Source organism: Astatotilapia calliptera, chromosome 13 (assembly GCF_900246225.1).
Source record: "Astatotilapia calliptera chromosome 13, fAstCal1.2, whole genome shotgun sequence".
NCBI classification, from domain to species: Eukaryota; Metazoa; Chordata; class Actinopteri; order Cichliformes; family Cichlidae; genus Astatotilapia; species Astatotilapia calliptera.
Window position 1 is genome coordinate 5525619 of NC_039314.1, and position 17205 is coordinate 5542823.

The window sequence follows — 17205 nt, forward strand, 5'->3', positions numbered from 1 at the left end:
AACCCAGCAACTAGTCAATGATTATGAGCAGTCATCACTCCAGAAACAGCTAATTGGAAGGGGTTGCCAAAACACCCAGGCAAAAGTCCAAATCTAGAGATAAACAACAGATTTCAAAAAGAAAAAAGGGAGATTAAACACTGAAAATATAGACAAAACTGCATAAACAGATAAAAAGTCCAAAAATGCTCTACAGCTCTAACATAGATGCCAATAATCCAGTGAATATCCACGCAGTGAAACACTGTGTATGTATGTGATGTATGAAAAAAATATGTAGGAGAAATACATTTATTCACAACTACTTGAAAAAGTAGCACATACACACGGTACTATGTATGTGTTGTCTGTTCATGTGTTGCAAACCTGCAAGTGTAACACTCCCACAGGACATCCTGTCTCTGGCTGAAGGACGGCTGTCCCGCACCTCCTCTGCAGCTGTATGCCGCAAACTCTCCTCAGTTGGACGACGCGTGCTCTCCATTGAATCGGTTTCAAACTTTCAAGGTTATCATGTTCATCACGTGTATTCAAACAGATCGCCGCTTAGTCTCTTCCGTGATTTCTCCTGCTGTTATTTTCTTTCTTTTGGCATCCACAGATGGGCAGGAGAGCTCCTGGGAGGCGAGATGGCAGCATTCCAAACCTAAATGTCTTCTTAAAAGACTGAGCTCAGATGACAACACCAAAGATCAGCATGACAGTTCTGTTAAAACAAATGGTCTGTCCAGGCAGCAGGTATGGAGCAAGTTTTTAAAAATGTAGCAAGCAGCTGGAGGAAGAAATATTTTAAAAACCTGTACTGCCAGCAAACAGCTTTTCCAGAATGTTATTGGTACCTATTCAGAGCCGTTTCATAATTGAAATATATGTTTTATTTCATTTTCTGACTGTGTGCTAAATGAGCTAGTGATGCAACATCATGTCAGAAAAGTTATTGGCAGATTTAAGCAACATGTTAACACATTCCTTAAAGGAATCATATACAGTATTTAACTGTGTTTGCAAAGAGTAGAATATTACTATACAACTTGCTTTACAAGATTTTATTTACATTGTTGTTAGAATTTCAAAAACAACTTCTACTATATATACCCCTATTAGATTACCAGAGTTTGTACAATCATAAAGAGCTTGAAAGTCAATATTTGGTATGATCACCTTTATTCTTCAACACAGCTTGAACTCTCTTAGGCAGCTTTCTTGGAATTTCTTTAAGTAATCTTCAGGAATATTTCTCCAGGCTTCATGAAGGACAGTCAGAGCTCTTCTTTGGATGTTGGCTGACTTTTATTCTGTTCTCTGTCACGATGATCCCACACCACTTCGAAAATGGTGGTGTGGTCCATGACAAAGCCGCCACCGTGTTTTACAAATGACATTCACTGTTGTACCTCTCTCCAGACCTCCTCTGTGCATATTGACAATGATTTGAACCAAAATAATTCATCTCTCCATAAAACCTGTTTCCACAGATTCTCAGTGCAGTTCTTGTATTATTTGGCACACCTCAGCATTTTCTCCTCGTTTCCCTTGCTTAGAATGATTTCTTGACAGTTTCTTGATCATCTGAAGGGTATCTCTCAGATCTTAGCTGGATTTGCTCCAGTTTCTGAAGGACATGACTTTTAGATAGATGTTCATCTGCTGCCATAGATCATTTTTTAGCTCTGTCTTTTCTTTTTTTTCCTCCTCTTGTCCAATTACCTGAAATTTCTTTAAGGACAGACTGCAGGACAGACCTTCAGAAAGCCTGAATAACTATTGCTCAAGAAAACTTAAAAATACAAGAAAGTCTGACTGCTTGAAAGAAAAACATAAAGAAATGTAGAGTGGCTTAAGATCTTTGGGCAGTGCTGTATATTTGCACTGATGCTCATATTAAGCTTGGCAAAAGTTTCAAATCATAGGGACCTAATTTCTATCAGTAATCCCTAAAAGCTCGGGCTTCAGATGCTCCAAACTCTTTGGCCATATTTGTATCCATAGATCTGTGTGATGTCAGAGAGAATATCTTCATATGGTCAACTTAGGCACAAAACTCCAGAATACAATATAAAATTGTAAAGCATAACAATATCAAGAAAAAAAACTATGGAGTTGAAAAAGGGCAGAATTGAGATTTATGTTCTTTCCATTTCAGTTTGCTCAGCTATCTAAACTATGGTTTCTGTTTTACCATCTAGATAATTAAGTTTATTTTTTGCCTTCAAAACAGCTGAAACCAATCATAATGTTCTCGATCTGCAGCTGTGTGGGGGCTGGGATTCCACTCTCTGGGCTGAGGACATGGAGGGCAGTGAAAGAGACAGCTTGATCTTGACAGATGAGATGGATTGCCGTTCTCACAACAGCTCCCCAGTGAGGAGGAGAGCGCAGCAGAGGCTGAACAGAGTGAGGGGGGCCCTTAACCGCTCCTGTTCTGTCCCGGACTCCAACAACCCCCCCTGCTTCTCCCCTCCAAGTCACGGAGACATCAGTATACCGGTTTCAGACCTCACTGAGATAGGAGCAGACGAGCACTTGAGCTGCAAGTCTGTGTGGAGTAACAGACTTCAGAGATTCAGCCGGGGAAAGTCCTGTGAGACGTACCCACACTGTAACAGTGAGGACTGCTGGGAAATGTCCAGAGAAACTGAGGATGCTGCCGAGACTGAACACACCAATATTCAAGAGTGCCACGAAAGTCAGTGTGAGGAGTGCGCCCAGGACTTCATACAGGACTTTGTGCAGGAAGTACAGGATTCCTCGTCCTGTACTTCCCTGAACATGGAACAGGACTCTTCTGAAGACCAGACTTCACTAAACCACAGTCTATACATTCCTAATAACTACATGACCAAAAGCATGCTGTTCCTGAATGAAGAATCTCAGGATGAGGTTAGCCATTGCCAGACAGCCTTTAAATTTATGGCTCTATGCTCACATCACATATTTGCTTGCAGAAAAACAACAGAGGTCTCAGGTGAAGGCTGAAGTGGGCTCAACTTTTTTGTATCCTCTCAAAAAAGCTTTGAGTTGGCAGTTTTAGAGGAATAAGAAGGGAAGAGCTGGGTTCATTTCATAGTCTTTAACTGCATTGTATGACCTATGTCAGTACAGGATCTTTGCTCATGTTAAGATGGCTGAAAAGCTTTGGTGAAAAATGCTTGAGTGGACGATGATGATAATTTAAGATTGTTGAGCTTTCACCATGCAGCTAGCCAAGGAGGAGATTGCTAAGATTATTAGGGAATAAAAAAAGTCCAGAGTACTTCGCACCTTCTAAAATAAAAAAAGGTGGAGAGAGATACAGTATTGTAAAACTGTTACCTGATTTCAGATTTTTGCAAATAATTAATCCTCTTTGAAACAGCATAGTCAGATGAAAAGCTCACCCACACATTTTTCACACCCGCAAAACCATAAAATTAGAGTCAAGTGACAGAGTAATCACATAGGTACTCAGCAGCAATAGAAGCATTAAAAAATAGATTGGAATTGCTCCAGTTAGAGTTAATTAGGCCTTCTGAGGGAGCATCTGAAACTCTTTAATCTGTAACACATTCCCTTTTTAAGATTGGTTTGTTCTTGTTTTCTTTCCAGTGGATCTCTCTAAGAGAGTTGCTTGCTCGTTGTGGACGGAGGCTGACAGTTAATGAGCTGTGGGCTCTGTGTTACACCTGCCTAACCTCACTGCAGAGCTACATTGACTTTCCAGGTGATTTTACCCACTGTGTTCACAAAACCAGGAAGAAACTATCCCTGCAACAGCAGTTTTCTCTTCATTTTAGAGCTAGCGCTTACAATAGACTGGTAGAAAGTTCCAAAGCGGAGAGAAAAAAACTGACTAGAAATATTATGCAAATTACGTTGCATGGTTCTAGCTCACAATTCTTCTGTGCAGCTGATTTCTCTCTTTTCTGTTAGCCTATTTATGCCTGGACACGGCGCATGTGGGCTGCAAGGGAGAAGTGCTTTTTTTGAAACCTAAAAACATAGGTAGGTACTTCTTAGTCATCTGCTGTTGTGTTTTTCATGTTTTTTGGGGAGGGATTTGCAATCTCTAGTTGTATACTCTCAAAATACTCACTGAAAATGCACTCTTATCCAATGTGTATGAGTATATGTTGACTTTAGGAACTAACTGTAAGTGTCCTTTGCAGGATCTAGAGATGAATTTTATCTTGCTCCTGAATATCAAGAGCATGGAATTGTAACAGAGAAGGTCGGTCTGTCAGAACTGCTTTCATTAATTTTTAAAGCGAAATTTTAAATAATTTATTTCAAATTAACCCCCACCCGCTTCTTTTTGTTCTCGTCTGTCTTTGCTCAGGTTTGCGTGTATGGGGTTGCTGCCATTCTCTGGGCCACAGCCAAGTTCAGTTTATCACCTAATCAAAAACTGGCGATGCCTCGGAAATTAAAGAGACTGCTCCTGGAGATGGCTAAGAGGACGCCTATCGAGCGACCTACCATCGACATGGCTAAAAAAGTATCATAACCCATTATTATTATTATTATTATTAATATTATTATTTAAAAAAACATGAATTGTCACCTTAATCTAACACTATGAGTTGCTAGTTTTTCTCTAATGAAAGTCTTTATGTGGTTGTCAAAGCAAATTATCTGTGGGGCTCTATGCCTGACACTGCCAGACAAGAAAACCCTTTATCACTAGCTGGCTGTTACTCTGTTTTCTTCTTTGAACACATACAAAGGCATCACAGTCTTTTACCACATTAGCTTCAAATGAACTATCACAGTGCTTTTTGAATTCCTGAAATTTCTGACAAGAATGTCTCCAGCTAGTGATATTTTTGTCATCAGAAAGTTATTGTAAAAATACAACATGACAATTTGATTTCAGTATTTGTGCTTTTTTTTGTTTTTGTTACAAATGAAAATTGGGTTGTAAAACTTACATTTAGAACAAACACGCTGGCATGTTACACAGAAGCCCGGAGTTATCTTACAAAGGTAGGTGCTTATATTTATAGAATAGAATTAATGACTTTTTTTAAGCATTTAAAATGCAGTACAGAATTCCCAGTGCCATTTTAGAGGCCACGGGGAGTCTTTACTGTTGTTAGTTTAAGAGCACTACTGAAGATTTCAGAACAATACTACAGACTTTTTGATTTTTGATAGCAAAGAGCCACAGCAGCAGCTTGATTCCATTGATATCATGGTTTCCTCGTGACCTTTGCTGTTGCACAAATTATTTTTTTCCGTATTTCTGGCCTCTGTGGTCTCTAGAAGACTTGGAGGTTTTTGTAAAGCTTAGGACATCGAATATTTCCACTTATGAGCAAATAAAAAATGTCAGACTATGCAACTGTGGCTTCAGTACTAATTAGCATATGTTAACATGCTAAACAGGTTTGTCGGGTTTTGAGTTTTATGGTCAGATATAAAGTCATGGTAAAAAAAAACAAACAATGTATCCCATCTTTAAATTCTAATGTTTTATTTATCAGGACATAATAAAAAAAAAGATCTGATCCTTACCAGGACTTAAAGTTAGTAAAATACAACAGATAAATTGCAGAAGCAGTATGTAAAAAACTACCAAACCAAATGATTTAATAGCTTGTAGAACTAACTTTATCAGAACCTGGAGTCTTTGTTTCATAAAAGACTTTATGTGTCATGGCTAGACGGTCCTCACTGATCGTCTTGCCAATTTGTTGTGGTGTTTGTGTGTACTGTGTCGTGTTCTCCTCTCCATCCTGTGCATGTGTTTTTCTGCTGGAACATGCACTTCCGGAAGCCGTGGCACGGAACGGCAGTTGAACGGAGGGGAGTGTCCTGAGCTAGAATCATCGCACCTGTGCAGAATTACCTTGCCAGCGCAGACCTATTTAACGGGGCGGTTGAGTCACAACCAACGCTGGAACGTTGAACTAAACCGGGGTTCAGGGATTGGAGGAGGAGCCGGCACCAGGAGTTGTTGTGGATTATTACTGCACTGTCACCGTGAGGAGAGATCGCCGTATCACTGCACTGCCCTTTTTGGATTATGGACTCGAACTGTTAACTCACCTTTTCACTGTAAATAAATCCACTGTCATTCTGCAAGGAGTCTCGCACCTGAGTCCTTTAATCCAATTCTCCATGACATTATGACACTCTCATGTCATTGTGGAGGAATTTTGGCCCACTTGTCTTTCTGCTTTATTTTATAGAGGGGTTGATTTTATTGAGGTTTGAAGCCATTCATTCACCACAGCATTTCAATCAGGTTGAGGTCTCAACTTTGACTGCACCATTGCAACACCTTGTTATTTTCCTTTACGGCTATTCTGTTCTAGATTTTCCTGGCATCATTGTCCTGTTGCTTGACCTAATTTCAGCAAAAACTTTCAGCCGTGCTGCCATGTTCTATCTATAGTGAAAGGCTGGTTGCATTAAGAGATCTGATATTTGATTGGACAATCAAGTGTCAGTAATGAAAATAAAAAAACAAAAAAGGGTCAAGCAGTTCAGCCCTGCTTTCCTCCAGGGCATTTTGCTATCACACATTACAATGATTCAGACCAGCAAACTGACAGAACCTCTGCTTTTACAGAAGTGGTCATACTTATTTATAATCAGTTTAATAAATGCAGTTGATTTGCAACACCCATTTGATACTGTATGCCCCCATGCATTCAGTACTATCCATCCATCCTTTCATCTTCTTCTGCTTATCCGTGGCCGGGTAGCAAGGGCAGCAGCCTAAGCAGAGAAGCCCAGACCTCCCTCGCCTCAGCCACCTCCTACAGCTTGTCCGGGGAAACACCAAGGCGTTCCCAGGGAGATATAATCTGTCCAACGTGTCCTAGGTTTGCCCTGGGTCCTCCACCCGGTGGGACATCCCGTGAAGACCTCACCCAGGAGCCGCCCAGGAAGCATCCTTGTCAGATGCCCAAGCCACCTCAACTGGCTCCTTTCGATGTGGAGGAGCGGCAGCTCTACTCTGAGCCTCTCCCAGATGGGAGAAGTCAGCCACCCTTCAGAGGAAGCTCATTTCCACTGCTTGTATCCGCGATCTCGTTCTTTCGGTCACTACCCACAGCTCATGATCATAGGTGAGGGTAGGGATGTGGATCGACCAGTAAATTGAGAGCTTTGCTTTTACACTCAGCTCTCTTTTTAGTACTAATGACATGTTAATGTAAAATGCTAAAAGAATTAGTCAAGCACCAAATACAAAGCAAATACAAGCAAAAATGTATTTACAATTTATCATACATTTATTTCTAACTTATGTTAGAATACTAAACTATGAAGTTTTCTATAAATAAAGCCCATTTTGATTTTGTTTATCACTGTGCAGATATCACAACTTCAAAGAGAAGCATCATTGCTTAGAGTAATCTCTTTTTTCCCTTGTCATTATGTCAACAAAGAACTCTGTGATAAATGCCATAATTTACTGTTACCCTGTCAATCCTTTTTAAAGGGTTGCTGCGTGTTTTTTTTGTTTGTTTTGTTTTTAACCCTTGAGCTATTTCAGGAGAGAATTAGTTCTGACATTATCCATATCTGTGTATGAAGTGCCTTGTATTGCTATCACACTTACTCTCATGTGGATCTGTTCCAGAGCTGTTGTGACTACTTATCACGCCAGGGGACAAATGCTGAGACTGTCTGGAACAACCTCATCAGCAGAGTTCACCCGGTAAACCTTTTTTCATCCATCCATCCATCCATCCATATCCGCTTTATCCGGGGCCGGGTCGCGGGGGCAGCAGCCTAAGCAAAGAGGCCCAGACCTCCCTCTCCCCAGCCACCTCCTCCAGCTTATCCGGGGGAATACCAAGGCGTTCCCAGCCGAGAGATATAATCTCTCGGCTGGCCCGGATGGCCGGGAGGGGCTCACCCTATCTCTAAGGGAGAGGCCAGCCACCCTTCGGAGGAAGCTCATTTCTGCCGCTTGTATCCGCGATCTGGTTCTTTCGGTCACTACCCACAGCTCGTGGCCATAGGTGAGGATAGGGACGTAGATCGACCGGTAAATTGAGAGCTTCGCTTTTACACTCAGCTCCCTCTTCACCACGACGGACCGGTGCAGCGTCTGCATTACTGCAGCTGCAGCCCCAATCCGTCTGTCGATCTCCGGCTCCCTTCTCCCATCACTCGCGAACAAGACCCCGAGATACTTGAACTCCTCCACTTGGGGCAGGAACTCATCCCCGACCCGGAGTGGGCACACCACCCTTTTCCGGCTGAGAACCATGGCCTCAGATTTGGAGGTGCTGATCCTCATTCCCGCTGCTTCACACTCGGCTGCGAACCGTTCCAGTGCGAGCTGGAGGCCCTCACCCGATGAAGCCAACAGAACCACATCATCCGCAAAAATCAGAGATGAGATTCTGAGGCCACCAAAGCGAAAGCCCTCCGCCACTTGGCTGCGCCTAGAAATCCTGTCCATAAACATTATGAACAGAACCGGAGACAAAGGGCAGCCCTGGCGGAGCCCATCACCCACTGGGAACGAGTCCGACTTATTGCCGGCAATGCGAACCAAGCTCTTGCAACGGTTGTATAGGGATCGAATGGCCCGTAGCAATGGGCCAGACACCCCATACTCCCGCAACACCTCCCACAGGACACCCCGAGGAACACGGTTGAATGCCTTCTCCAAGTCCACAAAACACATGTAGACTGGTTGGGCAAACTCCCATGCACCCTCAAGTATCCTGGAGAGGATAAAGAGCTGGTCCAGTGTTCCGCGACCAGGACGAAAACCGCATTGTTCCTCCTGTATCCGAGGTTCGACTAGCGGACGAACTCTCCTTTCCAGCACCCTGGCATAGACTTTCCCAGGGAGGCTGAGGAGTGTGATCCCCCTGTAGTTGGAACACACCCTCCGGTCCCCCTTCTTAAAGATGGGGACCACCACCCCGGTCTGCCAGTCCACAGGTACTGCCCCTGATCTCCACGCAACATTGCTGAGGCGTGTCAACCAGGACAGCCCTACAACGTCCAGAGCCTTCAGGAACTCAGGGCGGACCTCATCAACACCAGGGGCTCTGCCACCAAGGAGTTGTTTAACTGCCTCAGTGACCTCGCCCCCGGAAATTGGCGGGTCATTCCCCTCATCCCCAGACTCTGCTTCCTCCTCGGAAGACGTGTCAGTGGGATTAAGGAGGTCCTCGAAGTATTCCTTCCACCGCCTGACAATTTTCTCAGTCGACGTCAGCAGCGCTCCGCCAGCACTATACACAGTGCAGGTAGAGCACCGCTTTCCCTTCCTGAGACGCCTGACGGTTTGCCAGAATCTCTTCGAGGCAGTCCGAAAGTCTTTTTCCATGGCCTCTCCGAACTCCTCCCACACCCGAGTTTTTGCTTCAGCCACTGCTCGAGCCGCATTCCGCTTGGCCTGTCGATACCTGTCGGCTGCCTCCGGAGTCCCACAGGCTAACCAAGCCCGATAGGACTCCTTCTTCAGCCTGGTGGCTCCCTTCAACTCTGGTGTCCACCATTTGGTTCGGGGATTACCACCGCGGCAGGCACCAACCATCTTGCGGCCGCAGCTCAATGCAGCAGCTTCGGCAATGGAGACGCTGAACATGGTCCATTCGGACTCAATGTCCCCAGTCTCCCTCGGAATGCTGTTGAAGCTCTGCCGGAGGTGTGCGTTGAAGATCTCGCGGACTGGGGCCTCTGCTAGACGTTCCCAGCACACCCTCACTACGCGTTTAGGTGCACCAGGTTTGTCCAGCGTCCTCCCCCGCCACCTGATCCAACTCACCACCAGGTGGTGATTAGTTGACAGCTCAGCCCCTCTCTTTACCCGAGTGTCCAGAACATAAGGTCGCAGGTCTGCTGATACGATTACAAAATCGATCATCGACCTACGGCCTAGAGCGTCCTGGTGCCACGTGCACTTATGGACACTCTTATGTTCGAACAGGGTGTTCGTTATGGCCAAACTGTGATTAGCACAGAAGTCCAATAACAAAGCACCGCTCGGGTTCAGATCAGGGAGGCCGTTCCTCCCAATCACACCCCTCCAGGTCTCGCTGTCGTTACCCACGTGAGCATTGAAGTCTCCCAGCAGGACAACAGAGCACCCTCCAGCCCCCCCCCCCCCCGCCATGGACTAAGGCCCGGCCAGGGCCCCGTTAACACTATCCCGGGCAGGGGATAGTGTCTTCTGAATCGCTCTTTGTCTGGTCCCTCACCCAGGGCCAATTTGCCATGGGAGACCCTACCAGGGGGCAAAAGCCCCCAGACAACATAGCCCCTGGGATCCCTGGGACACACAAACCCCTCCACCACGATAAGGTAGCGATTCAAGGAGGAGCTTTTTTCACCACAGATATATTAATACTGTTGTACCTGTGTATTAGTAAAGTGTCAGTGTCAGCTTCTTGTGCTCAGTGTCGGTTGTGTTTTGTGTCACTGAATAGTCAGTTCTAGTTGTCATGAACATATTGTATTTTCTTTTCAGCCAACCTTAAAATTCTCAGATGCAGAAGATTTGACGACCACTGAAACATGCCAAAATTCATGTGAAGAGTCTGCTGAAAACAACAGTGGTAGGGCAGCTTTACTTAAGTAGGGATGACCCTCGTGCAATACATTTTACTTTAACATGTACAATATTTTACATATCCTAAATGTATGAAATATTAGGAAGCCCCCTCTGAAACAAACTAATAAAAATGTATTTGGTCTCATTAATTTGAATCAGAATTAAAGCTGATGGTATTTTGTACATTGCACGAGACAATATCACTGATATTGTAAATGGCACTGTGGTAACTGTGTGTAGGCTTTGTCCCCATGGCCACTGAGAGCCGACTGGCTCCTGTGCCTGGCCCTGTTCCCCACAGCTATCCAGTCAATCAGGAACTCCAGCTCCCAGAGGCCTTCACTTCCACCGCCACACACTTCACCCCCATCATCCTGACCAGTGAAGGAGGTTTAGAGGGGGGGGACCAGCATTTTTCAAATGACACTGAAGGGTAGGAATACAAAAGTGATATTACGGCTTTACATTATATTAAACAACAATGATCAATCTATTTGTAAAACAAAGGTTTCAGAACCACTTTTGTAAATACACTAATGTGCTTTTTTTTCTGAGCGTTAGATGGGAGGCTGGTTAGCCTAGCTTAGCACAAAGGCTAAAATCAGAAGAAAAACAGCTAGGGTGGTTCTCTTTAAAGATAAAGGCCTAAAATTGGGCCGTACTAGCAAACACTTTTTAAAGCAATCAAATCATTTTGATAGTATAAACCAAAATGTCAAAACCACAAGCTGTAATTTCACGTTGACCTTCTTATTACGTATAGTTACTTGTTGTCATTGTCATGGTCATAAGAATGTTTGTAAATGATCTGGCAATGAAAATAAAAGTCACTTGTTGATCACTTGACACACCAGCTCTGGTTTTGGGAGCTTGGATCACATAAAAGCAGAAAAATTTCTGAGGCACTCTGTTGATTAGAAATATAAAAATATTGCAGCTATGTAAATGGTTGAATTTACAGTTTTGTCGTCTTTCAATTGTTTTGTTTTTTTGGGTTTTTTTTTAGATGGGGACCTGGTCTGTGACCACTTGCAGGCCGTTGCCATCTGTAAAGCAATATTGTTGCAATATAAGATGGTGACAAGACAGCAATAGCATGCAGTCAGTCAACACATTGCTCTATGTATTAAACAAACATATACATTTTCTGTTGGTATTAGTGTCTTACAGGCACATATATAAAAATATATCAACAAATGGTAACATTTCACTTCTCTAAATCTTGGTAAGCCAGTGAATGAAAATATTTTCCATGAATGCTGAGACAGTTTGGTAAAGTATATAGCTATGATCCATCAAAAAGTAAACAAAAAAAACATTTACAATAAATGTTATGCACCTAATACCTATGAGAAATGATTTGATTGACTGTCTATTTTACAGGACTATGGATGGATTCACCAAAGGCAGGGATCAAATTGTGAAAAGCAGCCTCGATTTCACTCCACCCTCTGAGTACCAACTTCCTCCACAAACTGAACCCAATCTCCGTACTCAGGAGAAAACTACATCTTTTACAACTTCTAGCAGCAAGATGCTGGTCGACTCCCCTTCTGCTCTCCCTGATATATCTTATCTCGAAGTCTCTGTTTCTCTGCCATTATCCACTAACCTCAATGGTTGTGGTATTTTCAATAATTACCTCTTTCGGCAGAACCCCACAACAGGGCATCTTTCTCTAGTGCCTGTGCAGGTCAAGGCTCCCGAGTCTGTCCTCGGGTTGGATATAAATCTCTCCTTGGTCCCTCAGCCTTTGCAGGGGCTAATCACAGAGAGCACTGGTGGTTCGTTTATTGACTGTCTTAATGTGCCTGTTAGGCCTGGACCACAGGAGTATGAACCACCATCATCACATTTTAGTGGAAGCTCAGTCATTTCCGACTCCTGCATGGAGCACAGTGTGCTTGGAGCATACAAGGTCCAAACAAATCCAAGAACACAAGGTGAGAACCAGTCTGCTCGAACATCCAGCTCCCCAGATGTCCACCCTGCCTTAAAGGAGGTGATCGATCTGTTGAAGGGGGAGTTTTCCCTTGATGGATATTTGGACAATGGGCATGAGGACATTGCCATGGGTATGTATCTACAGATAGTTATATTTATATCTGTGGGTAGGCATTGGATTTCATAAGAATTTAAAGGATTCCGATTCCATAATTGATATTACTTTTTGGTTTGATTCCTTATCGATTCATGTTGAGTTCTCATTGGCTCCGCTTTGAGAGTCACGACCATATCTAAGTAGTATTAGTATTTTTGCATCTTAGAGGTATTTCTCCTATTTGCTGCGATCAGTGTTGGGGTCATTATTCCAAAAAAGTAGCCTAACGTTTTGAACATATTACACAGAACACTTTTCTTAAAAGTAACACACTACGTTACTTAATTACTCCCAAGGGAAAGTCGTTATACTACTCGTTACATTACTTTTACGTTTCTTTCTTCGGTTTGTTGCCTGTTGAAGTTCAGGGTCTGGTTATGACTGAGTATTAGGGCCACATTAAGAAAAAAAATATTGTTAATCGTTTTGAGAATAGAACTTAGAACTTAGAACTTTTTTATTGTCAATGTACATTTTCTTGCACACTGAAATTTGGAAGCAATACCACAAAGGTGTGAAAGTAAAGAAAACAATATACAAGAAAGAAGAAGAACAGACAATATAAGAACACCATGTCGAAATTTCGCAATTAAAGTCAAAAAGAGAAAAAGAGAAAAAAAAAAGTCAAAATGTGGAGATTGCCATTGTTGTTTCACGACAAACTGCCACCTTTGCTATACCCTTTAGAAAATGCCTTGTGTAGATGAGTTAGTGAAACAAATCTATCAGCCATCTTGTGATATAACATACATCCTCTTTATTTATACGTGCATTATGCTGCTAATGCAACTTCAGTTCAGCTCTTTGCAAGCCCCTGTATAGACAGCATGCTAATGCTAAGCAATAAAAATAAAAGTAATGTCTAGATCCACACTGCAGACTGTTTGTAGCTCAAGTGCAAGTGGAAATGATAAGCGGGATTGATACGCAAGGAGACAAACAATTCCAATGAATTGGACTACTGTGATCAATTTCTCTACAGAACCCAGGTCTGGAGACTCATCCTTATCCGTGGATAGTATATTCAATCCAAAACAGATTGCAAAAGTAAGGATTATACAGCAGGGAGAAACATTGAAGTAGCTAATTTCCTTTTATCAATCTTTTTAGACTAATAAATGGAAAAATATAATAGTACACGGTCTGGCTTCTCCACCGTATGTGCAAACTTTGTAAGATTAATGCAATCATAATCATAACATTAGCAGTTGAATTATATCAATAAATAATAGAAGAATATATACAGTGCTTTATTAACAGCTAATTAACAGTCAAACAACACCCAGCTTAATTTGACAGGGTAAAATCCATTCTTTGGTAGTCCACTCATAATAACATAAAAACCTCAACTGATTTAAATTTGGTAGATCTCTTCTTCAGAGTTTTCTCTTTGTGCACACTGGGACTTTTCCCAGCATTGCTATTACTTCTTCACTCTATGGAAGTCCCCTTCTGATCACTTTGAGTAAGTCAAACTATAACCCAGAGACCAAATGCAAGTTTGTTCCATGCCAACACAGCACTCCAGTCCCAAAGGGTGCTTCATCGAGTCAGGAATGCGACCGGAAGCATGCATGTTCTGTTTTGCTTTTGCATTTTGTGATCACACAGTGTACAATGTTCCTACATTTACTTGGCAAACATGTAACACTGTTGCTTCCTTTACTTGCCTATATTCTGGGAATACTAGATACACTATTTGGACAGAAGTATTGGGCCACATCTTTGAATTCAGGGGCTTTTTGCCACAGTTATGTAAAAATCAAGCATGTAGCCATGCAGTCGGCCTATACGTACATCTATGAAAGAATTAGTCATTCTGAGGGGTACACTGAATTCTGCTGTTATAGGATGCCACTATTACAATTATTATTGCAAAGTGGAATGGCAAGTCAACCAGAAAGCACCACATAAAGTTACAGAGTGGGGGGGTCGCCAATTGCTGAGGGGAATAGTGCATAAAAACGCTACGCTAACTCAATAACTGTAGAGTTCTAGACCTCCTCTGGCATTACCATCAACACAAAAGCTGTGTGCCAGGAACTTCATGACATAGATTTCTATGGCTGCAGTTCCTGTAGTTGTAATGTGGAGGTGGCCCACTACTTTTGCCCATATAGGGTAGACTTCAGTGTTATAAGGAATAGATGCCCCGAAGTCTAAGATTGTAATGTTCTATTAATGCCAGTTTGCATTTTTATTGCACTGATTTTCTTTTTCAGACATATTCATTTGAAAATCTGCTTTTCATTTTCCGAGGGGAGTTCATCTTCTCTTTGAGGGACCTCCAATACCAGGCGTTTGCCAGCATCGTGAAGGAGAGATTCATTGATCTCTACTGGGAAGATGACTTACTGGGTGTATTGCATTGCTTGGTAAACTGCAGCACTTCCACACTGTAAGCATTTTTTTCCTCATATCGTTTATCTTTTTAAACAGTGGTTTTGGTTCGGGGTTTTTTTTTTTTGTTTGCTTGTTTTTTCTTGTAAAGACAGTGCCTGTTGTTTAAGCTAATGAAGTGAGGCATAAATAAACTAATATTAACTCCTTATATAAAGGCTTTTAAATGCTCTAATAACAACACAGTATTATTAATTGATGTTGCTTAGAAATAAAACAGTCATCTTGAGATCATTTGACTAGTGTAATATGAATAAACATGGTTTCTGAATGTTATCTTGCAGATTATTCATACAGATACAGATAATACAGATAATATTGCATATCATGATTTTATTTTGATGTAGTTTAATTTGAAGACATCACCTTGGCCTCTGGTAAACTCTTATAGGCATGTTTTCCAAAGTTTTAAATTAGGACCATTATGGAAATAACTGGCAAAATACAGACCCTATTAATTGATTTATAATAGACAGTTAGATTTCTAATTTAAGATAAAGCCATGTGGCAGGAGAATGGAGGTAGCTTATTTACATGTGCAACGGTGCAGAGTACAAAGATGTTGGAATAAGTTATGGGATGGAGTGCTGATTAACGATGACATCTTCTCCTCTGCACGCTTTCACATTCAAAGCCAACATTAAAAAGAAACAAACCTTCTTTTGCAAACCTCTCCAACCACATTAGCAGCTCCTATGGTAATAGCTATGCGGTAAGTTTTTCGGTACAAGTGCTATGTCAACACATTTAAAGCTCTTTCTGCATTGTTACTGATATACTGACAATTAGCCTTGGGCATTGGGTAGACTTAAGTGTATGGATGAATGCATGCATGTATTTAAACATAAGAAAGAGACGAGCACGGAGGCGAGCCTGTCACTTCTTTCAGACGTCTTTTCATCCAGGCGTTGCTCATGCTCTTGTGCTCAGGGCAATATGACAGACCCTTTAATCTGCTCTGGTAGAGACGACACAGCTTTGTAGAGAGATAGACATGTTTTTCCTCTGGCTGTGGGCTCGTTCACAGGGCTCAGCTGAGAAGGGTTTCTCCACTGTTCCTCCACTGCTTCAGTTTCTCTGAAGGGATTGAGGGACTTGATGAAGACACGCTTCATTCTAACCCTGACAAGGACTGCAGTGGTCTGTTTTGGCACAGTATTAATTGTGCGGCTCAGTTGGTGTAATTTGCAAGTGCATAATGTTACTGATAAGCTCCAGGATGTTCAGTGGCTGCCTTGTTTCATTCTTTGCGAGTTTTCCATTGGAGCCAGTATTCTAGTACATTATTGATTAAAGTAGCAAATCCGTTGTGAAGTTGAGTGCTGTATGTGCTTTGCATTGTTGACTGTTTCAGTTATTATCATCACCATGTGTGTTTTCTCTGAATTGCCTATTACCTGCTTACTTGAATGCATGTCATTGGCAATATTCCCCCAGTTAGTGCTAATTATTATTTGCTTTGAACATGCTGTGTGTTTTCTGTGCCCCGTGCAGCAGCTCTAATGATCAGCCTCCATCAAAGGCTGTGAAAAGGGCAACCGTTACCCCATCCTCGATAGCCGCTGTCAGGAGAGGGAAGAGAGAAGTTTGCCTGAACAGCTGTCTCGATCTGAATGGAAACTTCCGCCCGTCCAGTCCTGTTGCTGGGGATTTTTGGGAAGAAACCAAGGCCCAGTCCTGTCATGCAGAAAATAGGACTGTACTCGAGGATGTCAGATTGAGTTCAGAGCAAAATCAGCACTGCATCAGTGAAGGTAGGAGAAAGATTTGGTTGTTGACCTCTATCTCTTTTTTATTGGAGAGTTCTCACAGTCGGTTATATTTTGGATCCGTTTCTGAAATGCATAGGCTGAACTGGATGAACAAGTCAAATAAAAGTGCTCCCTCTCAGGCTCTGAGCATCACCTGTTTGAGCCCGCAGACTGAGGTTTTCATCTTCAGCTGTGAGTGATTGAGCCAGCCATGATTTCCTTTGAGATACATTTAAATTCAGCATATAATCTGATTTTAAAAATGGCATGTGAGGAAGATGGGATTGTTTAAGTTACAAACCTGCTCCCATAAATAGATTAGGGATTAGGAGACATTACTGCTGCTTACAGGAAATGTTGCTTTTTCACTTGCTCAAGTACAAGTAAAATAAACTTGTAACTAAGTACTATGTGCAAGTGCTGCATTGTAACACAGTACAACA

The 17205-nt window shown here is 42.4% G+C and overlaps 1 protein-coding gene across 2 annotated transcripts in view; it reads left to right on the plus strand.

The window, feature by feature from the left end:
* kndc1 (kinase non-catalytic C-lobe domain containing 1) overlaps positions 1–17205 on the plus strand; it is a 51253-nt gene that overhangs the window by 18398 nt on the left and 15650 nt on the right. For both annotated transcript variants that reach the window (XM_026189787.1, XM_026189788.1), the window contains exons 5-17: positions 390–507; positions 602–738; positions 2251–2880; positions 3586–3700; positions 3910–3981; positions 4146–4207; positions 4316–4474; positions 7571–7648; positions 10427–10514; positions 10751–10943; positions 11894–12585; positions 14871–15009; positions 16506–16765. In XM_026189787.1, the coding sequence (XP_026045572.1) occupies positions 390–507; positions 602–738; positions 2251–2880; positions 3586–3700; positions 3910–3981; positions 4146–4207; positions 4316–4474; positions 7571–7648; positions 10427–10514; positions 10751–10943; positions 11894–12585; positions 14871–15009; positions 16506–16765 (2743 nt within the window). The remainder of the gene's footprint in view (positions 1–389; positions 508–601; positions 739–2250; positions 2881–3585; positions 3701–3909; positions 3982–4145; positions 4208–4315; positions 4475–7570; positions 7649–10426; positions 10515–10750; positions 10944–11893; positions 12586–14870; positions 15010–16505; positions 16766–17205) is intronic.